Source organism: Eucalyptus grandis, chromosome 2 (genome assembly GCF_016545825.1).
Source record: "Eucalyptus grandis isolate ANBG69807.140 chromosome 2, ASM1654582v1, whole genome shotgun sequence".
Classification (NCBI taxonomy): domain Eukaryota; kingdom Viridiplantae; phylum Streptophyta; class Magnoliopsida; order Myrtales; family Myrtaceae; genus Eucalyptus; species Eucalyptus grandis.
The window spans coordinates 42,330,527-42,357,726 of record NC_052613.1 but is presented as its reverse complement, the minus strand read 5'-3'; the positions used below and the strand labels follow the sequence as shown (position 1 = coordinate 42,357,726).

The following is a 27,200-nucleotide window of genomic DNA, read 5'->3' as shown; positions in this document are numbered from 1 at the left end:
GTTCCATCACAGTCTTTTTTGGAGTATTTAATTTTCAACTCTTGTCGGGAGCAGGCTGATTCTAGACGTTTGTCATCTGTGATGTATGTTTGTACCATCCTGCGCTTTAAGCATAATTCTTCTAGGCATAGATGGATTTCTTGCTGTATTTCTCCCAAGGGAATATCTTGTACCTGCCTTTGTTTTCCAAAGAATGATCTTTCAACCATCTGGGATAGTTCTTTCGGGATGGAAGTAAGGAAAACATGCTTCAAATTTGGTTCTGCTCCAACTTGATAAAAGGTTTGAAGCTTTAACTTAAAATGCTTATCAAGATGTTTCTTCTGGAGGGAGCAGCATCGTCTTTCGAAAAACTCTCTTTTCTTTATCTCTATGAGATCGCCGGGCTTTCCCACAAAGACATGATATAAGAGAGTGATTGCATGGCTGAAAGTGGGTGACATTAGAAAGTGGATCTGGTCTTGTTCTGAAAGGGATTGCCACCAGTGCTTCAGGCTTCCTGTGAATCTTGTAACAAAATTGTACAATACATCATTCATATCATGATTGGTGATAGACTGGGTGTTCATCCAAGTATGAAATTCTTCAAGCCTTATCGGCCATTTTTGATAAAGAATATCATCAATGGTGAAGAATTGTTTTGATGTGGTGGACACATGATGAGTAGGCTTGCTTGTCTGGCCTATTTCTGGGTCAGAATAATCTGATTCCATATCATCGTCTGGGGGGCCAGCCATGAATACTGATGTAGTAACTGGTGCAATAGGGAGGGTATCAACTATAGGAATTGAGAAGGATGAAGAGGAGGAAAGGGATACTGAAGATTCTGTTTCAATATCATGAGAAGTTTGCTCTATTGAGAGCAGAGTCTGTTTTTTCTGAGGATCAGGCTATTGGATAACAGAGTCAGGTTCTTGAGTGCCTAAATCCTTTAGAAAAGATTCTAATGGATTTGATAGCATCATCTGTTCTGGGTTTTCTCTTATAACGATGGAACTTGATCCCGTAGGTGGTGTTTTTTCTTTCCCATTTTCCTTCTGCAGGGTTTTGAGGCGATTTCGCAAATCTACCATATCCGGTTCTCATCTGTAAGGATCTGTTGGAATAGTGGCAAAAGTGGATGCTTGTGGAGGTGGAGGTAAATACCCAGTTTTAACAGGAGGTGCTAAAGGATTAAACGGTCTGAACCTTCCTTCTTCAAGAAGCTGGATTTGGTTTTTGAGTTTTTCTATTTCTGGTTTTGGATTTTCAAGATAATGGTACCCAAGATGTTGTCCCGATTCCAAGGCGTGAAGCCTTTTCTGGAATTCAGAGAGTATTTTCTTGGTACTTTCATCATACCTTCGGAGATCTTGTTGCACATTTCCAATTTTGGAGTCAATTGCCTTGAAGGCATTGTTTTGTGCTAACGAGTCTCGATTACCAATTTAGAACGACTTCAAAGGCGAGGTTTTTAAATGTCTCCCATGTTCGTCCACATCAATGGGAGTAGAAACTTTAGGAACATGTCGGTATCTTCCATGAGGATCAATAAACTCTTATGCAGCCAGGAACGAGAGTTTAGAACCTTCCTTGACTAGAGGAGGAAAGTCAGTATCCTGGAACATAGCGATAGAAGGAGTAGGTGGTGCTTCTTCCGGAATTTCAAGGGGGTAAGAATGCTTCTTAGCCCACTTAAGGATTGGCCTATAGAATGGAGAGAGGGTTTGCTTTTTCTGGGGAGGAGGTGGTGGTGTGTTTGGTGGATCTGGTGGGGCTTGGGATGTAGTACTAGACTCTGGTGGTGGCGGTGGTGCATAGGAAACCATGAATTGGTATTTATCGCATTCACCAAGAGTATCAATGAATGAATCTCCGTCTAAGTACCTTTGGAACATCTTATCCTTTGGCCTTTTCCGTCGAGGTGGAGGTTTTTCAAACGGGTTTATGTCGTCAGGAGAATTTGTACAGGAGGAACATTGGCAAAAAGGATCCAAAAAACAATGCCCATAATTGTCTTTATAGTAATGGATAGGATGTCCATTACCATCGAAGTGTCGAACATGCTTTTTTGGATCTGGTTTGGAAATGGATTGAGGAACACATGGTTCAATCATCAAGAGGGTTTGGAAGATAGAAGGATTTTCTTCCTTTTCCTTGCCAAATCTGATGGAAACAGTTCCATCTTTTTTCCTTACAAACTCTGAGTCCGTGGACCTGATAGGCTTGTTGTGCTGATGTAGCTTCTCATAGTTGGTAATCCAGGTTTCTAGTAGAAGTTTGGCCAACATATCCTTTGGAATCTGTCTAGGAACATGAATACAGGATGCCTGGTCATTTTGCATGGAGATGAACAGGGCATCTTCATTACCATTGTTGAAGTTGAGATCAAGCGCATGGTTCTGCACTCGATAAAACCATTTGGTAATGTAGTGTTGCAGCTACAGAGTCAGCAGTTTGAGGGGCTCCGGTAAGTTGAACTTGGACTTTCATAAAGGAAAGTAACTGAGGATCTGAAAGAGCTATGTTGAAGTTGGGGTATAGAGTGACAAAGACCGTTCCTGCATTCAAAGTAGTTTGAACAGTACTAATGCAAGCATGTTGGTATTGTAAAAACCTGGTGTCTAGCAATGCTATTCTTGCCACAACCGGCAAACCTTTTCGACCATGGAATGTGAGAGCAAGACGAACAGCTCCATAATGAACATGAGTGTATCCCTGTTGAGCCCATTGTCTGGGAAACTCTGGAGGGATCTGAAGAGTAACAAAGTATTCCTTTTCAGTAGCAGGAATAGGATGTTGGTCGAATTTGGAGGACTGAACGTACTCCTTTACTTGTTTTGGGCTTTGATGAATCAGCTGGCGAATAGAGCGGATAGGTGAAAAAGACGAGGCTGGTTCTGCAAAAGCAGAATAAGGGTTCATAAGGGGAAGGTGGGTTTCATAAATCTTGGTTTCATCGCTAAGAGAGACTTCATAGAGATAATCAATCTTAGAAGCATTAGAAACACGAAATTCTGGAGGTGTTGAAGATGAAGTTGAAGGTGCAAGAGTAACTGGTGCTTCGAGAATTTCTGGTTCTGTAGACATGACAAGAGGAGATCTTCTCAGCACTGGATTCACCTATCAAGCGCATGGAATGGATAATCCATGTGGTTGCTTCTTGTGGTTAATCCAATACAGGGAATATTAATCAATATTTATGGTCAATTGGGCTATCAGAATTTTTGGGGTTGGCCTTTTTGACACACCTGTTTATAGCTAGTAGCTTTTAATATGTCGGCATCTAAAAAAGAAAACAATTCAACCTGGTCATTGTCGAGGCATAGTTTTATCTGCTTAGGTTCCTGGTTATGCTTCTTTTATGGGAGATTTATGTAAAGAAAGTCAACTTACATCTTACGTGTGAAATGTAGGATTGTAACATATTTTGGTTCATAATGTTTCAATTCTCAAGGCAAAAGCCACAAACATGCAAGTTTGGAGACTACAGTTTTCAGCGACTATATTTAGTGAAAATTGTAACTATGAAAGCCAAAAAGGTTAATCTAAGATTTCTTTTAGTAATTTTTTTTTTAATATTAAAAAAGTTCCGGTCTGGTCCGGGTGGGCGGATCCACCCATGGAACCGGGAACCGGACCGGTACCCACCAGTTCCGAAAATTTGGAACCGGGAACCGGACCGGTTCCCTCAAGAACCGCTGGTTCCGGGCGGTTCTGGTCCAGTTCCGGCGGTCCGGGCGATTCCGGGTATTTTGCACACCCCTAACCCATATGCGGACGAGGCCAACCTTGCTAGCCACGTACGAAGGTGGCCATGCCTTCACAACCTTTGTCGATTCATGTCTACCATTCCACATTTTAAAAGGTATTTCATCGACACTTTTCAGCGAAACAAAATCACATTCGAGAATTCATTGTTAGGAAACCAAAAAAGACCAAAGGCTAGGTGAATACCTAAGTGTCTTGAACTTCTTCGACGTGACCACTAAAAGGAAAGTTGATTGATTATTAAGTTCAAAAACTTAACACGGACTTTCACAAACTCATACCAATCACAACTTTTGGATTTTAATTTAATCAATTAAATATGCAATTCAATTTAATTAGAAATCACTACTAATCTATTATGGATTAATTAGAAATCCAAGTCAAGTGTGGGAGAACACTTTACTTTTATGAACTAGAAATGCATGAATATGGAGACTTGGTTATGCTAGATTAACTTAACGCCCTTTATGTGCATTTTCTTTTTTATTTTCAAAAATATTTTGCAAGTAATCTTAGTCAATTTTAATCCAAAACCACTAACATGTAACGGGTGGTCATGTGAGTGCAAAACCAATAAATTAACAAAAAATAATTCAAAGTAATAATGAATTACTCGAATATGGGCAAAAACATCGACGCATTAAGCAAAGCAGAAGCTGCATCAAGTTCAACACACCAAGTGTTCTACAAAATGTTAACTAAATAATATATGCATGACCTAAACATGATTTCTAAATGTAATATCAATTAATTCTTTTTGGGTTTTTCTTTTCAATGAAAATTGAACCATATGCAATGCATGAGATACAATTTATATGCGAGCTATTTCAAAGGTCAAGTAAAAGAACTATAAATTAATCTAACATGACATGCAATGACATGAATATTATGACGCGATATTATGATAACATGGCAATGTGATGATGTAGCAACGATTACATGGCGAACATGAGGACGGGGCAATGATGTAACAATTGATATATGTGTTTTTTAGACCAATATAGAGAACCACCTAAAATGTAATTACCTAGTTAAACTAGGAAATAATTATATTAAATCTTAATATAAATTAGGTAATTTCCTTATTAATTACATGGCCCCTACATATGCAGTTTTAAATTAGGAACTGATATGAATGCAATCTATGCTAACATGAAATGCGTTTTTTTTTTTTTTTTTTTTTTGGGTATTCTTCGTAATAATAACATTTCATAAATTAACAACATGCAATACATAAACTCAGGCGATCAAGTATTCATGACATTGATAATAGGACATAAGGATAATCGGGAATCGGGAATCCGATCCAAGGTATCGAAATCCCAATTATATGCACGACTCAAGCATAGATAGGCAATGAATTAATCGGGGAAGTTACTTATTAAGGGAGCACCTAAAACTTAAACCAAATCAAAGTTTGAATCAAATAATCTAAATTAGGTTATCATATATTCAATAAAGTTCAAATTAAGAAGCCACCTAATTTGAACTTGGATCAAATGATGGCCGGCCATGATGAACCACAATTGGCAAGGCTATGAGCATGAACAACAAAGCAACGATATCATTACCCTTTACCAAAAAAAAAAAAAAAAAAAAAAAAACAACAAAGCAACGATGATGGAGCTTGACTTGCGGTAGGAATATGGGGACGGAAAACTGAATATGGAGACGGAAAACCGAAAAATGGTATCGGCTGCTCTAGAACAGTTTCAGTGCAAGAGCATTGGGAGAATTGCTGAGTTTTTGCAGTCACGGTAGTAGAAGAAAATATTCGGTGGTTAGTAATCATCATGTCATTAGCCTATGTGGCGTGCGTGATCCTAGGGGCTCCACATAAAGGGCAACACATGTCTCTCACTTGGACCGGCTGGAAAAGAGAAAAGACTAAAGGTTTGTTTGGCAACTAGCCAAAGAGTACCACGATTCTATCTTTTTTGTTCCGGAAATCAAAAAAAAAAAAAAATAGAAATCTATTTGGTAAATTTTTTGTTCCCGAGAATAGATTTAGAATAAAATCAGAGTAGAAAAAAGTTACTTCTTTATTTTCGGGAACAACTCCAAAATCAAGCCAACCCATTTTTCTTTTTTTTTCTCTTTTCTTTTCTTCTTTTCTCTTTTTCTCTTTTTCTCTTTTCTTCTCTCTTCTTCTTCCTTCCAGCTAATCATTGGCCACTGTAGCCCATCGCCACCACCAATGACTAGCTGGGCGAGATTTCTATGAGCTCACCAAAGGCTTGCTTGACCACCGTGAGGCTCAACCTCACCCAACTAGTGTGAGGTCGGCCTCACCCTAGCCCGGTGAGGCCGAGCCTTGCCGAGGGCTAGCGACGCCCGACAACTAGAGGTAGGAGAAGAAGAGAAAACGAAAAAAAGGAAAGGAAAAAATAATAAATTAATAAAAATTAATAAAATAATTAAAAATTTAAAAGAAAATGGTTTGGGGTAGAAATTTTAAAGGTCTACCAAATGCATTTCTATTCGGGAATATAAATTTTGGATAATTACCAAATACCTTCAAATGTTTAGAAACTTATCTAGGGAACCGAATTAAAAAAAAAAATCATTTTTTAGTAGAAATTATTCCTAGGAACATAATTATTATCAAACGCATCATAAAAGGCAGACTTTCTTTTTTTCTTTCCTCTGGATGGCTGGCAAAGGATGGGACAATAAATGCTCAAACTCCCGCTTAAAAAATTCTCTCTCCTCTTTTCAATTTTCAGGGCTTTTTCACATTCTCTCTTAGAGAAGAACAACCCAGACGTTTCGGGTCTATTTGTTAAAAAGTGTTTGTTCCCGGAACAAAAATTTCTGTTCTTTTGTTCGAGGAACAAAAAAAGAATAGAAATGTGTTTAGTAAAATTTTTGTTCCTAGGAACAATAGGAACAAAAAATCTATTTTTTGTTCCCGGAAATAGATTTGGAACGGAAACAAGAAATAGAAAAAGTTGCTTCTTGTTCGGGAACAATTCCGATATATAATTTTTCTCTCTTCTTTTTTCTTCTCTTTTTTCTTCTTCTCTTTTCTTTCCTTCTTCTTCCTTGTGGCCGGTCGCCGGCCTCGGCCATGGCCGGCGACCTCACCTCACCAACCAACGCGAGGCTCGGCCTCGCTGGATCTAGGGAGCTCGAGCTCGGCGTCACTGTGCCGTGGCGAGGCCAATCTCGCACCGCCCGGCCACCGAGCCTCTTGGTGGCTTGGCGAGGCTCGGCAAACTCGTTGAACTCGCCAGCCGGTCGCAAGGCCATGGCGGTGGCCGTGGTGACCGGCCACAAAGGAGAAAGAAAAAAAAAAAAAGGAAGAAAAAAAGGAAAAATATTGAAAAATTAAAAGAAACAACAAAATTATACTATTTATGTTCAAAAATTGTTCATGGAACAGAAACATTACCAAACATGCCATTCCTCTCTTTCTTTCTCCAACACGTCCCACCACCTCGAAAAGGCTCCCACCGCCTCCAAAAGGCTCGCTAGTCACAACTACTGCTCAAATCTACCTCTAGCACATTGCCTCTCCCAACACACATGCCACGTAAGATGATGACATGATGATTTCAAACCACTGAATATTTTATAGGTTTAATATCATGAAAAATCTCAAGTTTGTACACTTATAATTAAATATACCTTAAACTAATTTTTTAACCACCAAAAACTCTAAATTGATATATCTATGACAAATTTACTCCTAAAATAACCACAAAAAATCTTAAACTGATACACTTATAACAAATTCACCCAAAACTAATTTTTTTTACCGCCAAAAACTCCAAACCGATAATAAATATACCCTCCGTCAAATTGGATTAATATTACAAAAAACTACAAAACAAATATAATTGTAACAAACGAAAAATAAAATCTCAAATTGGTAAACTAGTGAACTATCACGTATCATCTAATTCAACAATTTGACAGTAAAATTAAATGGCAGCTAAGAGGGTAAATTTGTCATAAGTATACCGGTTTGTAGTAAATTTATTAAAGATGTATCAGTTTGGCATTTTTGGCTATCAAAAAATTAATTTGGGATAAATTTGTCATTAGTATATCAATTTTTGGTTTTTTGTGATATTAAACCTATTTTCTACGGTAGGCCTCGTGGAAAGATACATTTGTGTAGTTGTGTCCGAGGCGTTGCGATCGTGACGGGAGCTGGCCACAAAGAGAGCAAACACGAGCGCTTCTCTGTTTTGGTGAACCAACACGGACACTTTTTCTTTTTTTTCAAAAAGAAGTCCCCCTTGTCCTCTTACACGTCAAAGTTTCATCTTTTCTTTCATTCTCATCTTCCTTGTTTTAAAATAAGCATATATTGCTCTTGCTTTTTCTGTCTTGAAATCAAAGAATATGATAAATATATGCCCCCACGTTTAATACTATCTTTCATTGAATCCTCAATATTCCTTTCCCTCTTAGCTTCCTCGTGTTTCGGCTACTATCTGTGTATCTCCCGATATTTTCTCTCTTCCACTTTTTCTTCGATATGCCCATGATGCTTCTTGCTTGCTAAACTTTTCCAGATACATAAGCTTATGTTCCAATCGGAAACCTTACCTTGCCGTGAATATGTCCAGTGAATTTCGACCAAGGTTTATTTCCCCAGTTTTTAATGATAGTCGATTTTCTTGCCTTCACGTTAAAGGGATTTTCTGAAGGAAATATGCATTGTTCCCTAATCATGTGCAAGGTGAGAGCAAACCTCACTTGAGGCCGGCCATGGTCGGCCTCGCCAGCTTCGGATGATGGTCGGCCTCGCTAGCTTTAGACCCCACTAGATTTGGTGAGGGCAAGCTTGCTTGAGGTTGAGCTTAAGGTTGGTGAGGTCAACTCTTGCCATATATCGGCGAGGTGACCTTGCTAGTGTCAAGTGACCTCACCCCTACAAGGTCAGCGCTCGCTTGTGGCCGACCATCAAGGAGATTGGTGATCCCAGAGGAAGAAGGAAACAAAAAGACAATAAAAATTATTAAAAAAATTTCGAAAAAAATAGAAAAAAACAATGAAAAATACAAAAATGTTTACATCAACATCAGTAGTACCATGTAGGAAGTCTGACATGTATGAATGGGTGGCAAACCCGTAAGGCGTAAGGAAGTTGATTGGTAGAATCCCTTCTAGGTGCACTGCTGATCAACCTTGATCTTCTAAGAATGGTTCAAGTGAGAGCATGAATGTCAGAACCCAAATGATGGTGCACTATACCTAAATGAGGCGAGTGGCGTCCGCATCAGCAATTTTCAGCTGAGATTGGCCAGTTGGACTACATTGACAATTTTCCTAAAGGTTTAAGATTAAATTGGCCAAATTGAAATGTTAAGACCTAGATTGGTAAAAATGTAATGAGTTTATAACTTTTTTTATAATAAATTCAGGCACGCGTGAAATTCAATCATGGTCAATTGAAGCATGGGCTGGCCAAGATCTTCAAATTTTAATTACCCTCGAAACCTCTCTGCTTAAATCAGTCCATTTATGCAATTTGTGTGAGCCTAAAGTAATTAAATAAAGAAGTTGCTAACATGCAAATCAAAAATATTTTTGTTTTGGTTGGAGTTGATTTCTAATTTTCTATGTAACAAATGATTAAATGGACCGCCAAAATTTAGGTATCAATACTAGGTCTAAATGGAAATCACGAACCCAACTTGTCCAGGCTAAGAAGACTGATCCCCATCACCGAATCAATCAATACGTGATTATCGGTAACTTGCTCCAAGGACAGGCCCTTTTTCAAACAGCGGAACAAAGAAAAACTGTCTCCTATCTGATTCTTTTCGGTTAACCTGCAGACTGCTTATTTCACCACTGAAGCTACTGTAGTTACCTGAATTCCCCGATTCAACCATTTCATAAATAATTTCTTTACGCCAATCAAATCATGCAGTTTCCATTATTATTTCACGGCATGATAAGGCCAGCGAGTTGATTTCTCAGGTGCCTAAATCTCTTGATGAAGTCAGGTTGATTAGGATGAAAATTTTGATGTTTACAGTTCCGGTATAGTGTAAACTAACATTTAAGGGTTTACAATCTTGCATGTTACAATCCAAAGGACAAACTTCTTATTCAAGGGCAAGGCAATGTCATGATGAGCGGATAATAGTTACTTACGCCGCAACTTCGGTTAGACTCGCGACATAGGATTAACAAATTCAACATTTTCTCTACGGTACTGGGCTTAAGCTAAAAAATTAACGACGAGCCTAGACTACACAGGCCGCGAAATGCTCTTTTAAGAGGAATTAGATCAAACAGGACATGAACAATTCTCAGTTTCGCCTCCTCCCGACCCTGCATAAGCACCGAAAGCCAAAGCAGATTGAGAAAGAGAATTCACCAGCTGCGGCGGTATCGCGTCGGGCAGAACGGAGCGAGAGCCCTTCTTGGCTCGCCGGGCCACCTTCCTGAACATGCTCTGCAAGAACCTGAGGAGCAAATCGACGCTGCTCTCCGCGTCCTCTTCGCCGTCGCTCTCGTCCTCCATCATCGGCCCGCCGTCGCCTCCGAAGAACCCGTCGTCGTCGTCCAGGTCCTCCGTCGGCTCGCCGGCCGGGTCATGGAGGGAGGACTCGGGGCGGCGAGCCGTGCGGAGCCGGGGCTCTCGGGCCGGACGCCGGGGGAAGGAGAGAGCCGAAGGGGGTGCGAGCGGGGAGCGCAGCAGGGGGGCGATGCTTGTCGGGTTGCTTATGCGTGCTGACGAAATTGCGGCTCCTGCTGCCATGGAGGTAAGGCGGTGATGGGGTTGACCGCATCCGTTTTGAGCAGCGACGCGGAGGATGCCATGGGAGAGGAAGTTGAATGGATTATCCACTACTAAATAAGTGGACAAGGGAAGATTAGGCGTGAATTATAACGGTTTCGTTTCTGAGAATAATTTCTAGTTCTAGTTCTGTTTACTAGATGAAATTCTTAGTAGAGATAAGCATTTGATCACATTAAATTTCTGTCCTCGGTAAAAAAATTCATCTAATAGGCTTCTTAAATATCTCTTACCCAAACTCTTTTTCCATCCGTTGTACTCGACTCTCTCCTAAGATAAAACATCATTAATCAACTGAATTGAAAGCTAGCAACAGCTAGGGACGGTGGGAGGGCGGCCAACCACAATGGATGGCTAGCGACAAAAGCAACAAGCTCGGGAGGGTAGCCGATCAACAAGTGACGAGAGTGAGTAATAATTTTTTTTTTTAATTTATATTCCAAAAATAGAGATCTACTTCTCATTTCTGTTTCAAATTTATATATGAGCTAAAATTTATCTTAGAAATAAAAAAATGAAATTATTTTATCAAATGGATTTTTGTTTCAAATCTGTTTGCTGCGAATAGAAAAATTAAAAGACAGAGAAATAATTGTCATGCTTACCCTAAACTTCATTCACCAAATATGGTCAATCATGAAACCTCATTCAATATTTAGTTCTTTTTCTTCTCATCACATGTTTGATCAAGAAACTACGCCCAAGTTTTGAATTTTTCTTTCCCCGGGTTCTTTCTTTGAGCAATAGAGCTATCTTAGAAAGATGCGCTCAAACCATGCAATTGAAGCAAAGTGGACATAAAAATGGAGCCTCCCAAGGTAAATTGAAAAGCCTTCAGAATGAAAGAACAGGAGAGAGCGATGCTCTTCTGGTATTTTCAGATTACATTTCCAGAAGTGAAATTTCAATTGACAGGAGCAAGCTCGTTCCCTTCTCTTCAATCTTTGGCACCGTCTTCCGTTTCCATTTTCCAGAGGCTAACTCTAAACATTTAGATATATACACACACATATATATATAGATTATTCATAATCTTCTGGATTTCTGATCTAAATATATATCTAACAAACAATAGTGAACTGGCTACTGCAGACGGTTGAAAAACCGGGCAAGCTTTTCAGATAAAGACTGATAGCCATCATCCAGTTGCTGCTCATCTCCATCAAATTCATCGTCTCTCTCGAAAATCAGACGTACCCCACATTTCTTCAGCTGCATTCCGGGAATGAATGGTGGGTTCCGCTTTGCCACCTGAACTTTGTACCCTTCTTTCAACTTGGAAACCAGCGGGTGAAAATCCAAGAACCGGCACAAATGAACCTGATCTTCATCTAATTTCGGTATCCCATTCAAGGGCAATGTGGTGTTGAAGATAGGCGTGTTCATTTTGAGTATCTTTGCCTCAAAATCCACAAGTGTGGGAATATGATCTCTCAAAGATTCTGGGAAGTCACTGGTGATGGAAACGACTACGCCTATGAGAACAGCCTTGAGCATGCAGTTTTGCGTGCCGTGTAGCTCACTTCCTCTTCGTTTAGCCAATCTGGAATTTCACTCCCTGGCATACTGAGAACGCGTAAATTCCTCAAAGAAACCTGCAAAATGTCAAACCATAGCAACCGCTATATAAACATGTCCATTGATGCATAAAATTTATCTTTTCCAGAGTTTTCGGACTTGATCAGTGTAGAAACATCTTTTGAGAGAGAGAGAGAGAGAGAGAGAACCTTCGAAATTCTTGTCTTAACTACTGAGGAACACATGCGGCATCCAGTCAGGTATAGCCTTCTCAAGGATTTCAAGCACTGGAGTCCTGGAAGATCCACCACTTTCTCACAATTCGCCATGTTCAGCTCCTCCAAGTTCTCCAATTCAGACAGGTCAGAGATTGTCTCTATTGCCACGCAGCCAGCAATATTAACCTCTACCAAACTCGATGGAAGGGGCGGAAGAGACTTGAGCTCTTTGCAGTGCGGTAGCAGAAGTTTCTTAAGGACGGAAAGTCCCTTGAGGCTTGTGGGAAGGCTCGTAAAGTTATTGTATCCTAGATTTAGAGTTTCTAGCGATACTAACTTCTCAAAATCATCAGGAACTTTTCCTTGCATGTACCAAGCACGGGCATTCAGTTCTTCTAGCCAAGAGAGATTCGATAATGAAGATGGAAGAATCGACCCAGGAGTTTCCTCTGTAATCAAATCTTGATTCTCTGTCTCTGTGTTGCCCTCAGGAATAACCGCGCTAGGCGGTTTCTTGCCCACTTTCAACCTTACTAACTTTGAGAGGTTCCCAAAGGTTTCTGGTAATTCTGCTACTGCAGTATCCTCCATAATCAGGTGGTACAATGATCTCAAATTACCCATGGATGGTGGAAGCTTGCAGAGACGTTTACATTTGTTAAGCCTCATGATGACGATGCTTTCCAATTCTCCGATCGACTGTGGAAGCTCTGTAATGTTCACATTGTAAATCTGGTAAGCTTTCGAGTGATGCACAGTTCCGGATTTCCAACCTTCTAAGCATCTTCAGAGCTCCAAGTTGGGGCGGTAGACTCGTGATTGATGGTCCACCTAGACTAAGCTCTGTAAGCGAATGCAATCCTTTAATTGAGTCAGGACAATGGCTTGAAAACCGACAATCTCCAATTGAAAGGGTCTTTAGGTACCGCAAAGAACAGATGGAAGCAGGCAGTTCTCTGATTTCGCTTCCATCAATGAACAATTCCTTCAACAATTTTAAGTCGCCAACAAATTCAGGAAGCTCAGTCAGCGAGACGCACCTCATAAGGCTCAACAACTCAAGATTCTGCAATGACCGCACCGAATCAGGTATCTCCTCTATTCCGGTATCATTAAGAGTGAGTTCTCTGAGAGAAGCCATCTTTCCAATGTGAGTGGGTAGCTTTTTCAAAGAAGTGCACTGATTTAGATGAAGCTTTTCAAGTTGCGTGAGGTGGAATATCTTTTCGGCAACCTTTTTATAGGAGTTCCATCGAGGAGAAGTAACTTCAAAGATTTCATGCTATCTATATCCTCTGGTAGTTCTTTCAAATTTACACAACCGGACAGAATGAGTTCTTCCAGATTCTTGAGCCCGGATACGTCTTTTGGGAGTCCAACAAGCCCTGTACACCATTCAAGGTTTAGGTGGACCAAAGCATTCAAACTCCCGATTGACTCAGGAACTTGGGTCAACCTTGTGCACCGCTCGAGAACAAGTTTTTTCAAGCTTTGACTTGCTGATAAATCTGGAATACTAGCAAGATTAGAGCAGCCACGAAGATTTATAATCAATAAGTTCTCCCCAGCCTGGTGGACATGAAATTTTAACCCATCATAAGTAGTTGCTGAAGCATATGAATGGTAGCAGAAACATATAGGCATAAACAAATGATAAAGAAGCACATGAATGGTAGTAGAAGGAAGGCGGTAGTTTATAGGAAAAAAAGAATGAAGAATGAAAAAGAAGGAATAAATTCAAATAAAAAAGAAAAGTAAAGGGGTTGGATCAGGAATCCAATTTTGGATTTGGTATGGATAAAATGCTTCGGGGAGTTGAAAATAAGCGTAGATCCGGAGATTCCTGAATAGGTCAACCTTTTGAACTGCTGCTGAATCCATGGGCAGGCAAGAGACAACCTGGCGAACTGAAACATCTTAGTACAATGCTCAGAAAAATTAGCATAAACAACATTTGAATATGAAACAGTATACTGACAAAATATAGCTATAGCGACAAAGACCGCGACGCACCTTATTACAGTTCGTTTTCCACAAACGTTCAATCTTGCTGTAGGTGAGATCAAGGACTGCCAAGTCTCGTGGACAAAAATCAGAAGGAAGAATGGTCAAGGGACATTCTTTCCATTGCAGCCATTTCAGTGACTGAGGCAGGAACTTGAATTTCCCTTCCAATTTGGCATGATTAATCTGAAGTAGTCTCAGGTTAATTATCGGTTTAAAATACTCGGTACAAAGCACAGCCTCGTTCTCTCTCTCTGCTCCAAAATCAAAAAATGCCCTAAACATCTCTTGTAGACATTGAATGGCGGAAGTGAGGTTGGGCGTTCTAATGAAATTGCGTCGCGACAGCCTCTCGCTGCTTGGGTCCATCACAAACGGCTTATGTGGGTAGTCCAGGACAATCCCCTCTATATTCCTCGTCCCCTGCGATGACAAAAGTGTAAGATTATTCAAAGAATGAAAGATAAATCTACCAACTGGAATAGTCTGCAGTCTGACCAATGATTTTTTTTCCCTTCTCATATTCATGTCTGTTAGTAACAACAAATCAAGAACAACGACATGGGATGTGTGCGCAATGGTGCTAATGACAGAGAAAGCAAAAGGCGTGATGATACAAAATTTCCATACTGTTCCATTCTTGAAGACAGCCATGATTTCGTTGCGATCCCACAGTCGACTGCGTGTGCCAGGATCATGGGCATTCTGGTGCCTCACGATCTGTCTCCCCATGTCCCTAAGTTGATCGTGCATCCACAGTGTATCGTCGTCCTTCATGATCTTAATAAGGGATCTCGAGACAAGAACCCGGAGCCCAATCTCAGCCTTGAACCCGCAACCTTCCCATATTTCTATTGCTTCCTTTCTCGTCATATGCGTCTTAACAAATAAGCAAGCCACATCGAGGAATATGCGCTTGGTCTCGTCATCGAGCCCATCATAGCTGATCTTCAACTTGTCCTGGAGATTATCAGGGCGAATCTCTGTCAGCTTCTGCAACGTGCCTTCCCATTCGCTTTTCCTCCTCTTATCGACCAGAAAAGAGCCGAACACCTCCAAGGCCAATGGCAAATTCCCAGCCAGAGACACGATTTGCTTGGACAGTTCTAGGAACTCATCTGTCGGCTTCTCTTTCTTCAACGCACAGTAGCTGAACAGACGCAATGCATCATCAAAGAACAACTCTGGCACTTCGTAATGTTCGATCACATAGTTTCTTGTGGACAAAGCCTCTTTATTTCTGGTTGTGATGATGATTCGACTTCCCTCGTGGAACCATTCTCTTCCACTGATCAACATGTCGAGCTGACTGGCATCATCGATGTCATCCAAGAGGAGGAGGACTTGCATTTCGCCAAGGGCTTGCTTAATTGCATTCTTGCGAGAACCAAAGTCATCCAAAGGACGCCAGTTGGGCGAGAGAACGCTAAGGATCTTGTCCTGGAGAGAGATCAAGCCACCGCTTTGCATGAAAGCTTCTCTGATGTCCGCAACTAAACAGCGTTTCTCAAAGTGCACGACGAGCTTGTTGTAGAGCGCTTTCGCAAGGGTGGTTTTGCCGACACCGCCAACCCCGTGCAATCCAAGAAACTTGACTCCGCTGGATTTGACGCTTAACACACGAGGAGTTGCTCGATGCGAGAGTCCAGTCCGACGAGGAAAGGAGCCACATAGAGCGGAACGTTTTTCAGTTCATCCGTAATTCTGCGGACGATCTGTTGAATCAGCAGCAACATATCTCTGCAATTAGAGATTGAAGTCAAGAATACATCGCGAGTGAGGATGGAGTGGATGAGCGGCCGGAAGGAATTATAAATCAAGTATGCAATGCGCATCTACGTAGTGGTACATCTGTTTCCCTGGAAAATAGGTAAAATAAGAAACCATATTACCGTCCCGTAAGACAAAATAGAACCAATAGTCTTCTTCTCTGCATCATTTCTAGTAGAGTTGGTCGGTCTGAAAAACACTATCGGTCATTTAATATTGTTGCGGCTGAGAGGTAACTTATCGACATTTCTATGAATTTTTCTTTTCAATAGTTTGCAATTTACCAACTCTTCTTATATTTGATCGATATATTTGATTTAGCAATTCTCTAATGATTTTATCTATATTTATTCGAGTAACTTACCAACTCTTTCCCAATTCAATTACCAACTAGTTTTGGGTTGACCATTTTTATTTGAGTTACTTATGAATGTTCATTTTTTTTTTTTTTCAATTTACCAACTTTTGTGAGTATTACCGACATTTATTTGTTTTTCTTGTCAGCTTAAATCTATCAACTTTTATGAGTTTATCAAAAAAACCAATAGGTTACCAACCAGTTTTGATTTACCAACTCTCATTAAGTTTCTTACCAATAATCATTTGGTTGTTTTGCAAAAATTATCAACTTTTTTATTGAGATACATAATTTTACTTTACTTAACAACCGGTCATATTTTCCAACTGTGTTTATAAATTACCTATCTTAATTAGACTGATTACCTTCTTCGATCTGATTACATTACCAATTAGTCTCACCTTACCAACTCTAATTAAAATTAGTTACCAACGTTTGATTATGGACTTTTATCTATAAAGGAAATGACTTCTCTTATTTTTCACAAACTTATAGTTATTTTGCTAACCAACACCTTAGAATTGCCGAGTATTTTTTTCGCTAGTTAAATCACCAACTAATTTTATAAGTCATCGATTCCATTTAAATTCCTAACCAATGTCTATTTTGTTTTATGCATTTTTACCAACTTTTTTTTTTATTGATTCACCACTTTAATTTGTCTTCATAATCAAAGAAAATCTCTAATCTTTAGATAATACCATACGTTGAAGCTTCATTATTTTCTTCATTAATTTTACGGACAATACTACCAAAAATCCTAAATTATGCCCAAATATAACATCACTATCTCACATTTCTTTTTTGGTCACCAAAATCCAAAACTTATAATGGTATGACAAAAATGCCATTTGTCTACAACCAAAATCCTAAAATTTGCCCATAAAAACATTGATACCCAAACTTGCAGTAATGTGACAAAAGTTCGGGTAAGCTTGAGGTATAGGCGTCACAATAGTCATAATTTAGGGTATTTGATGACATTAAAATTATTTGAAGTAATAGTATCACATAAGCAAAGTTTAGAGTATTTAATGGCATTAATCCCTAATTTTTATTTGTGATTTAAGTTTTCTAAGTGAAGAGGGAAGTGAGGGTATTGTCCCCACTTCCAATACCATTTACGGTGCATTTGGGAACAAATTCCCTTTTAAGCCTCTAAAGACTTTTTGGCAAATGCATTGTATGTCCAAAATTTTCTGAAGGCCTTTGGCTTAAAGTCACTACTTAACTGCATTGGGCATTAACCATTTTCAGAATGTTGAAGCCCATCGTTAATGGAACTCTTTAATCTAATTTTGCTCTCACCATTTTTTCTTATTCCTCTTTACCCTTGAAATTGGCCCTTGTTCATCTCTCTCCTCTTTTAAAGAATCATACCAGATGGAACGGAAGATAGGATAGATCTTTAAAGTACTGCCTTATATAGGCATAAGACAAACACCGAATACCTTATTATTAGTGATAGTTTTGAAGATCACCAATAATTTCTGCAAATACCTTATGGCCGACAATGGCCATAATTTGTACATGCTGACTCATACACTACAAATTAATTTTACATGACTTTCACATTTGATGAACCTTTATTACACAATTTTCACTTCTGCTTCAGTACTCAGTATGCTATAATGATGCTACAGTATTGCTACAATGCCATGAACAGCATTGAGACAGTGTCCCATCACCACCAAAATCCTTGGTTCTAGCTGACCAGATAAAGATATCATCATCGATTGGGATCACATGAATTCCTCAACTTAGAATTCTGTCCAATGAACTAAGGTTCAAAGGACAATTTACCAAATTTGTGGACATCCAAAGGTTCTTTGTCATTCATAAGAGCATGTTAGACCCCATCATGCAAATCATTTTGGATGCATGTGTAGAATCTCATTCACATATGGTTCAAAAATGTCCTAATCCTTTATGGAAAACCCTGACTTTTTCATCCATCTTCCTTTCAACAAGAACGATGATGTCAATCCCACCAAAGCCAATCAATTAGCCATGAATCCAAAACACTTGCTTTTAAAGCAAAATGAATGTTCAGACCTACTCAACCAAGGATTAATTAAGCCTTCAAATTCTCAATCAGCTTGTGAAGCATTTTATGTAAATAAGCGTGCTGAGTAGAATAGAGGAAAAATAAGACCGGACATTAATTATCAGCCTCTCAATCAATTCCTGCAAGATAATAAATTTCCTCTATTGCATCGGAACTCTTTGTTTTCTAGCCTTACTTAAGCCAAAGTTTATTCCAAGCTTGATCTTAAAGCTGGATTTTGACAACTAGGAATTCATACTAAAGACATGGGCAAAGCTGAATTTTGTATTCAAAATCGACATTTCTAGTGGATGATGCTCCCTTTAGGTCTCAAAATAGCTTTTTCATACGTGCAAGATTTTCCAGCCTATTATGGCTAATGCCCAAATTTATATTGATGATATACTCCTCTATAGTCCAGATGAGGATTCTAATTGTAAATTACTAGCTCAATTTGCAAAGCTAATATGAAAGCATGAGATTATGTTATCCCAGAAAAAGATTATCAACGCAAATAAAGAAATTGAATTTCTTGAGATGCACCTCAAGGATAGGACTTATTGCTGAAGAATTACAAAAAGTTTTCTGATTATTATCTATCCCACAAAAAGGTTCAACAATTCCTTGAGATAATTAATTATCTCAGGGATTTTGTTCCAAAAATCATAAAAGTTCTTGAGTCCACTGCAACAAATGCTCAAAAAAGATGTTCCTCCGGAGGCCAAAGCAAACTAGGTCTATAAGTAAACTCAGAGACATTCTACAACAAATTCCCCCAATGCAAATTCCTTCTTGATGAATGTTGGGCTATAGTCTTTTTTGAAGAAATTGATGGAAGCGTAAAGCATGTGGACACAAAAGTGGAAGATTCACACAAGCGAAATGCATTATCACTCTACATTTAACGAGATCCTAGCAATAAAATATGACATTGAGAAGTTGAAATTCCATCTTATAGGACATCATTTCCTTGCAGAAATTGATATGTCCTCTTTTTCTCAAATGCTGAAATTCAAGTAGAAATAGATACCACATTCTCAGCTTCTTAGATAGGTCAAATAGTTCTCAGTATTTTTTTCAAACCAAACATATTGCAGGAAAAAATAATATACTTGCTTATCTTCTATCCCGACCAAAAGAATTTCACTACCACATCCATCAATATGTATTTGATAAGAATTCCAAAAGGAAGTTTCAAGGCAAGAGAAATGAAGCCCAAATGGCCTTCATGCTCATATCCACCAAAAATCCCTACCCATTGAAGCCAACGTTCTCTTTGAAAATCTTGACATGCTCACATGGCAATACCATTTCTAAATTTTTAGTGATTATGGTGGTCTTATCCTTCCCCCAAGCAAACTGCACCTGAAGTATCCATTCATTCATCCTGTCTTTTTCCCAAATGAGAAATTCCCATAAAAACTCAAAAGGTTTATTGGTATTGTTCAATCTCTATACCACTGCCATCAAGATTTTGACAACCATGATGCCTTTTATCATTAGCAAGATTATCCAAGAAGAAGACAAACATAAATATTTTGGGCAAATGTTTAGTTAGTGTAAACCATTCAAAGAAAGGAGAATTTCTAGACACAACTCAAAGCATGCAGGCTTGACCTAGAACTCCATGTAGTTGTTTTGTTCTTCATGCCATGGCTATTTGTCAAACCTAGTGAAGATATGTGTAATGTTGGAGTATTCTCATATAAACCCCAACCTATTTCAAATGAGATTTTTATAACTCTTCCTTGTAAAATCTCAGCTTACCATCGACAATATTGAGAACTGCAGAGAATACTATGCCAATACAATCGAGTCATTCCACTAGAGGCATAGCCTACAAAAGCTGATGATATTTCTTGGGATCATTGCGATGATTACCAAGCAACCCAAAATGCAATCAATATTTACTTAGGAAGACACTATGGAATTGACAATTCTGTGTTATGAACATCTTCACAAGATCAAGCTTCATCATCACAAGATCCATGGGAAGGACCATTGTCCAAAGATCCTTTTGACTATAGTGAATTACATCTTACACTCAATTTAGGCCTCAATAAAGAAAGCCCATCACTCCAGCTCAAGTATCAATCCCAACTTGGCATTCTATCAAGCTCTACTAATGTTCCAACAAGTCCTCATTAGTCTTCAAAAAGACAAAAGTTATTTGAATTAAAAGTGGAAGTTGCCTTATAAATTGAAAAAGTGGAGAAGCTTCTCAAAGGATGTAGGCAATAGTATGAAGATAGACCTAAGACAAGTACTTTCAGTAAGTCCACGAATAGCCCATCAAGTTCTCATCAGCCCTAAAGTCCACAAAATATGACTAGCTGGAAGCCCTGAAAGTTAAAAGACTCGCCAGACAATAAAGAAGGCAGAAAGATGGAGGCGGCTCAAACAGCTCGAGCGATAACACTGAAAAACTAATTCATAAAGGTGCTAGCAAACGCAAAAATTTAGCGTGAGTTACTGCAGCAAAAACGCTATTCATGTACTGTTCATAGCATTGTAACAATATTGTTCATCACTGTGGCAGTAATGTAGCAAAACCATAAATTGTGTAACAAGAGTCTATCAAACATGAAAGTCATATAAAATTAGTCTATCAATGTAAGAGTCAGCATGTACAAATTATTGGCCATTGTCGACCATAGTATGAGTCTGTAGAAATTATTGGTGATCTCCAATACTATTACCAATAATCAAGTGATCAGTATTCGTCTTATACATATATAAGGCAGTGCTTATAATGCTAAGGGGCAGAAGGCACCCTCCCTAAAAGCTAATATCGTGTAGTTTGCTTTATGAATATTTAAAACTCTTCTATCTTTCTTTTTGCCTGGTATGATTTTTTTAAACTATAGATATTCTAGTTAATCCCGATAATATTCTCTATACTTGCCACAATGTAGAACCTGTACATTAAAATTTTACCATCATGAAATTTTCTATAACATGAATAAAAAAAAATATGAATTTGGCAACGTAAAGACAATCACTATTCTAAGACCAGAAAAGCGGTGCGTGTGTGATAGCGTACCTACCACAAATTCTATTTTCGTTTTCCCTATTTCATATCATAAGCCAATTTTATGGTATTAGAGTCATGGCAATTTCTATAATAAATTTTTTTATGATATGAGTCATTAAATGAAAATGAATTTGGTGATTAACAAGCAGTCCCTATTTTGAAGCTGGAAGAGCTGTACGTTTGAGATAGCATACTCACCACAAATTCTGTTTTGGTTTTCCGTGGTTCATATTGCAGTCTAATTTTATGATATCAGAGCCATAGAATTTTCCGGCACATCTCTAGTTTTGGGTTAATTATCCAATGCAGAAGGGGAGAATACTAATTCAACATATCATCATCCTAGAGCACATGAACCAAGAGATGGTTGCCAAACAGTCTACAATCGATAGTCATGGGTCGATCAAGCTAGATCTAGACGGTCATAATAAGATCCAGAGAATTGAGGGTTGCCAAGGCTTGCACAACACCAGCCAAGGGTCACACGACGCTCATGCTCAATCTCAAGCCCTAGTTGAATGAAGTTGAGTTCAAGACTCGAGGATTGTCAACCTTGTCAAATGTGACTTATATGAGGTTGCATGACCTCAGCATCATCTCGCCTAGGGCTGCTCAACCTCGGCAGTGGCGGCCTGGGGTCACACGGCCTCAGTGGCCTTCACTTGAGTTCACATGATGCTAGCAAGCTCAAGTTGGGGCCGCCTAAGGTCACCCAAACTTGGCATCACCTCACCCAGGGCCGCATGACCTCGGTGGCTGGTTGCCCCGGATCACACGACTCTCGCACGACCTCAACAACCGCGTGGCCAGGCCTTCCAGCTTTGCCCGAGTTTGGTCATTGCCGTAGGATTTGTGCCATATATCCCTCCAAATACCCAACCTAGTTTCTCCTCGAGACCTCAAGCCCCTCTTCAATATGTACTTTAAATGCCTGGACAAGTAGGACCACTCTTCCACAGCACGCCACCGCCCAGCACATCGTCGCACATCGCCGCCAACGCCCCCTTCCTCACCCTTGTCTCTTGCTGAATTACCAGCAAGCCTCTCTCTACCCCTTGGTACTCACCTGGATTACACACCAGCCCTTTGACCTTCCATCGCATCACTTTGCCCATCAAGGAGAAGGAGATGGTAACGGCGACAAGCTTGGTCCAAGATCAAGCGCAAGCCTTATGTCTGGCTCGAAGGTGCTCAACCAGAGATCTAGGGCTCACTCAAACTCAGACCTCTTGCTCGACAAGAGCAAGGACGAATTGCAGCTGCACGAGCCAAAAGTAGAGGCCACGGTATTGACTGAGAGCAGAGATGTTGGTGGTGGAGATTGATGAGGAGGTGGTGGAAAGCTGAGGCGGCTGTGGCGGTTGAGGGCAGAGGCAATGGCGACTGGGGTGGCGGCAAAGGTCCTCCATCCATGGCTAGCAAGGGTATCGTTTGGAGGTGGCGATGGCCAGCGTTGTAATTGCGTCTGAAAGCTAGATACACGTTGGCCAAAAGGACAGTAGGGGGGATCTGTGCGCGGGATCACAACCCTCTTCCGGTTGAGAGAACTATATAGCTCATTAGCTCTCCAACGGTAAACGTCCATTTAAATTTGGATTTCTTTTTTGGTTGGGTAGGAATTAATTCACACAATTATTGTTTGATTACTAACACGAGAAAGAATTTGACTACAAAATTAACTCCAAGTTACTCAAGTCACTCATTCAACCTTTAATGGTCACCCAGTCTTGCACCACACTCTCAATTGATGATGTATTTTCTCTACCAATATTGGCTTTACAATTATGCGTTTTCATAGAAAAAAAACAAGAAATATACAGTTCATCTACTACGATTTTTTTAATTCACAGGAGAAAAAACACCTATCAGGCCTAGCAAAAAAATATATATACTTTTTTCCCTTCTCCGCTAGAATTAAAAACTTATTCAAATTTCAAAAACTTATACGCGAATGTACATTCTGTCTATTGTGAAAGGTGTTTTGAATATTAGAATAACAAAGTGCCTGAGCGCAAAAATAAGAAGTGAGAGTCCATCCGAATACGTCCTAAGTTAACTATGCTGACAAAAAGGAAAAAAACACTAAGACGACCCTAACATTATTTAGTTAACCCATAAGGATGGTTTAGTGATTAAGTATCTAATTAGTTTGAGTGAATTAGACCCACATCACAAGTTTGATTCTGTAATGAGTACGTCTAAAAGTAAAAATAATTCCATCCTTTACCTAAGATTTAGACTCGCTCTTACTTGATCCCTGAGATTAGTGACATACTTTGTAAACTCAAGATTTACTTACTTAAGTTGGCTTCCTAGATATATAATACTCGGACAAGGAAGCTTAGGCAACGGACATATTAAAAATGGTGTCCTAACATGGAGAAAGTCAGGGATATATTTTACGATAGAAACATTAAAAGTGACATATTAAATGGCTCGCAAAGCGATATGGCAGATTTCATTGGGGCTTGATGGATCTCTGAACTTCTATATCCATATATAGGTGGCGATTTCACCAAATAAATTAATTTAGTATATTAGTTTTAATATAACAAAAGATGTAAAGCATTTGTTATAGCAAGTTTCACAGCCGGAACAAAACTTTCCCCTGCTTAGAAGTTGAGTTTAAGTTCTCAACTGCAGCATTTGCATTCTTTTTCCAAAGTAAGAAACCAAATTGTGGAGTTCGAGAATAAGGCTGAGCTAGGTGTGCTTATATGAGCTTTCAAATTTTACTTATAAGGCTAGTCCCAGAGTGTACCCTCTCTATAGCCAAACCAAAAATTACTGACATTACTCTGATCTATCAGATTTGTACTATTATTTCTATTAGAAACGTTAAATTGGAAAAAGTTAGTTTCGCATGAAAGGTTTAATTCACAACAACCAACCGTTTATAGAATGCCGAATACCTTCAAAGAGATCGGTTTATATTACCCCCTAATCTTATAGGTTTGGGACTAGGTGCACCAACAAGGTACCTTGTGTTGTCACCATACCATTGAAGGGAAAATTACGCCAATCAATCCTAAACTTATATAGATACCAAGTCAGACATAAAATTTTTAATTTTGCCAATTTTGTCCTAAATTTTTGCACGAAACTCCAATGTAGTCCTTCCAATCATTTTTGCCGGAAATTGCTAACATAGCTATTTAGTCTTCTCCAAGCATCCTACGTGGCGGTGTGTCATGTCATCGATTTTTCGCAAAAATTGGCTAGAAGTACTATATTGAAATTTTGTGCAAAGGTTTAAATCTAAATTGACAAAATAAGAAACTTTGGAACTGAATTAATATCCGTACAATAGGTTTAAAACTAATTAGACAATTTCCCCTGCCATTGAACAGTAGCCACAAGAGCCCACTAAACTACTAGTGTGTTCAAGAACCACATTCTGTTGGCAACATATGGATTATTTCATTGTTAAGATTTAAAGAGAAATTAAACATGCAAGCTTATCATATTTTTAATTAATTGTTGCCGCTTTAGCAACCCATAATGACGATTTAGATTCAATTACCTCAACCATTTGATTTAACTTTACCAAAACGGTAGATAAAAGAGGACAAAAGACATGAATGTAGGTTAGTAACTAAAATTATTCCTATTGATGTGTCAATTATTTAATTGGGATAATTTTGAAAGGCTGGAGAATCCTTTACCTCCGATCGTCTTGGTCGCTGAAGATCCAACCAGAGACTCCACCAGCTTGTTTCATGGCATCTCTCCAAGCCAGAACCCTCGACGCATCTTCCCGCTCTACATAACGCTCGAACCAGACCTTGAACGGCCCCCTCTGACGCCTCACGTCCGAGGGCTCGACCCCGTAAAACACCGGGAGTATCAGCTTCCGGCACTCGTATATCTTCGCCAGCTCGTCCAAGCACCAGTGCGAGTCCGCGTACCTCGGCGATATCACTGCGATCGCCATGGCGGAGTCCTCGATCGCCGCCAGTAGGGTCGGCGAGATCTGGTCGCCCTTGTTCATGCCCTCGTTGTCGCGGAAGGCCCGGACGTCTTTGCTCCAGAGCGCGTCGTAGAGAGGGCCGATGAAGGTTCTGCGCGTGTCCTCGCCTCGGAAGCTCAGGAACACGTCCCACTTCAGCCTCAGATCGGGCTGGGTCGATGCAGCAACGCCGTTCTCCATTCTATTCTGGGGGGTGCTTGAATCGTAGCTAAAAATGAGAAAGATGGGCGTGTGAAACGAGTGTAACTTGGCTTACATATGAGATCTTGAAGGAATACGCGGACTAGGCTATTGAGAAGCGGTTTACCTGGGATCAACGAAGAACACAGGTGACCGGGCAGGGAATTCGGTTGAAGGTACTCGACCAGAGAGTAAAGAGAAAGGTCTTCAACCTCGCGAGGTGGAAAAGGGAGAATTCGAAACCGAAACCAAGTATCATCTTCTTGAAAGCTCGGTTGTTGCAATAGTGACGGGCGATCGGACAGGGCAGATGGGGGGAGGAAGGTAGAACCAGGAAAGTTATTCTTTGATTCGATTGAAGGTAGGGAGAAAGCTTTTATCTAATCAGTGCCCATGAAGGAAGTTGCTTCCGAGATCATACGAAGGCATCCAAGGAAAAACTTAGGCCAAGCAAAATACTGTTCACTGAAAAGAGACCTGTAGTTCCATCGCATCATCCTCGTCGGCGAATGAAGCGCCAGTCGAAAGGCGTAGACGACAAGCCAAAGTAAGACCTCGGGGTTCGTGAGAAATTTCGAGGGAAAGCTTCGTGGTTCGAGCTCATGGTGATGCAGGAAGCAGGAACGAAGTAGAGCCGTATGTTCTTGAAATCGTTCAATTGGTAAAACCCATGTCGGACGCATCCCATTATTTTCAATTATCTAAATCGATATTCTGATAAAATAATTAAATTTAATACGTACATATATATGTAATTATATTTTTTATGACGCCTAGTACTAGCACTATTGCTTTGCCTTTGCCTTGCTTTGGGGCGAAATAATATAGACGATTCATTCATTGGCTTTGCTTCCGCGTGGTTCGCGTCGTTTGTTGCTTTTGTGTGGTCCACGTGATTTCTCCACCCATCATCATTTTCTCCGCATGCTCGTTATTCAATTCTCCTTAGACTCCACTTGGGGTCCACAAGGAGGAAGAACTTTAGTGGAAAGAGTGACGATTGTATTGCTTGATTTCGATATCATAGCCAATTCATGGGCCTCAAACCAAATCGGAGTATTCCCGATTGAATATCCTTTGTCAATGATTTAAACGCAAATTCAATACGTACAAGATATGCATGATATGCAAAACATTTGGATGCTTTGCAAAATATAAGTTTTCAAAAAATTTAGGATTAAATTAATATAATTGAAAGGTTTAAAACCAAATTAACTGTCATACAATAAAATGAGGATTTTTGGACAATTTTCTCTATAAAGCAAAATGATTTTTTTTTTTTGTCGAAATATGGCAAATTTCATTTGGCGCTTAAATGGATCTACGAACTTTAAAATCCATCTATATGTCGCAGCTTCACTTTATAAATTACTTTAGAATATTAATTTTCATATCTCCAATATTAAGTGATATACTTGCGATAGGTCATCACTTGCATAAGGAGGGACGATGACAATGATAGGGGCCTCTTCTTAGGGTTAGTACTCCCCTGTTCATGTGTCACGTTTGATATTAAAGTCAAATGATTTAATTACAATGAAATTGTGTTACCATGGCAATTCATGTTAGCATATGCAATTAAGTA

General features: G+C 39.5%; 4 protein-coding genes across 5 annotated transcripts; all 4 read right to left on the bottom strand.

The window, feature by feature from the left end:
* Window positions 1–10,003: 10,003 nt before the first annotated feature.
* On the bottom strand, window positions 10,004–10,477 carry LOC120290724 (protein SHORT HYPOCOTYL IN WHITE LIGHT 1-like). The gene has a single exon (XM_039307101.1). The coding sequence runs from the start codon at window positions 10,475–10,477 to the stop codon at window positions 10,004–10,006; it is 474 nt and encodes a 157-aa protein (XP_039163035.1).
* An 831-nt stretch (window positions 10,478–11,308) lies between these two features.
* LOC120290405 (disease resistance protein RPV1-like) lies at window positions 11,309–12,978 on the bottom strand. The gene is made up of 2 exons (XM_039306544.1): window positions 12,244–12,978; window positions 11,309–12,111 (listed from the first exon to the last, which is right to left on the bottom strand). The coding sequence occupies exons 1-2, from the start codon at window positions 12,919–12,921 to the stop codon at window positions 11,992–11,994; spliced, it is 798 nt and encodes a 265-aa protein (XP_039162478.1). The 5' UTR covers window positions 12,922–12,978; the 3' UTR covers window positions 11,309–11,991.
* A 3-nt stretch (window positions 12,979–12,981) lies between these two features.
* LOC120286171 (disease resistance protein RPV1-like) lies at window positions 12,982–26,053 on the bottom strand. Of its 2 annotated transcripts, none has more exons than XM_010045542.3 (5): window positions 25,743–26,050; window positions 25,131–25,643; window positions 14,887–15,996; window positions 14,266–14,679; window positions 12,982–13,821 (listed from the first exon to the last, which is right to left on the bottom strand). In XM_010045542.3, exons 3-5 carry the CDS (start codon window positions 15,724–15,726, stop codon window positions 13,438–13,440), a joined length of 1,638 nt encoding a protein of 545 aa, XP_010043844.2. In that variant the 5' UTR covers window positions 15,727–15,996; window positions 25,131–25,643; window positions 25,743–26,050; the 3' UTR covers window positions 12,982–13,437. The 2 variants fall into 2 exon arrangements, with proteins under 2 accessions (XP_010043844.2, XP_039162477.1); XM_039306543.1 differs by having other exon boundaries at window positions 13,678–14,151; window positions 25,743–26,053.
* On the bottom strand, window positions 15,870–25,615 carry LOC120290723 (toll/interleukin-1 receptor-like protein). Its single transcript, XM_039307100.1, has 2 exons — window positions 25,131–25,615; window positions 15,870–15,996 (listed from the first exon to the last, which is right to left on the bottom strand). The coding sequence occupies exons 1-2, from the start codon at window positions 25,613–25,615 to the stop codon at window positions 15,870–15,872; spliced, it is 612 nt and encodes a 203-aa protein (XP_039163034.1).
* Window positions 26,054–27,200: the final 1,147 nt, after the last annotated feature.

Excerpts from the sequence above, each read along its gene's own strand:
- LOC120290724 (XM_039307101.1), bottom strand. The coding sequence starts at position 10,477 with ATGGCAGCAGGAGCCGCAATTTCGTCAGCACGCATAAGCAACCCGACA.
- LOC120290405 (XM_039306544.1), bottom strand. The coding sequence starts at position 12,921 with ATGAGGCTTAACAAATGTAAACGTCTCTGCAAGCTTCCACCATCCATG. Across the intron at positions 12,112-12,243 it reads TTAAGACAAGAATTTCGAAG|GTTTCTTTGAGGAATTTACG; the intron begins GTTCTCTCTCTC and ends GACATTTTGCAG.
- LOC120286171 (XM_010045542.3), bottom strand. The coding sequence starts at position 15,726 with ATGCAAAGCGGTGGCTTGATCTCTCTCCAGGACAAGATCCTTAGCGTT. Across the intron at positions 14,680-14,886 it reads CTGTCTTCAAGAATGGAACA|GGGACGAGGAATATAGAGGG; the intron begins GTATGGAAATTT and ends TTGTCATCGCAG. Across the intron at positions 13,822-14,265 it reads GGAAAACGAACTGTAATAAG|GCTGGGGAGAACTTATTGAT; the intron begins GTGCGTCGCGGT and ends CATGTCCACCAG.
- LOC120290723 (XM_039307100.1), bottom strand. The coding sequence starts at position 25,615 with ATGGAGAACGGCGTTGCTGCATCGACCCAGCCCGATCTGAGGCTGAAG. Across the intron at positions 15,997-25,130 it reads AGCGACCAAGACGATCGGAG|AGATATGTTGCTGCTGATTC; the intron begins GTAAAGGATTCT and ends CTCTAATTGCAG.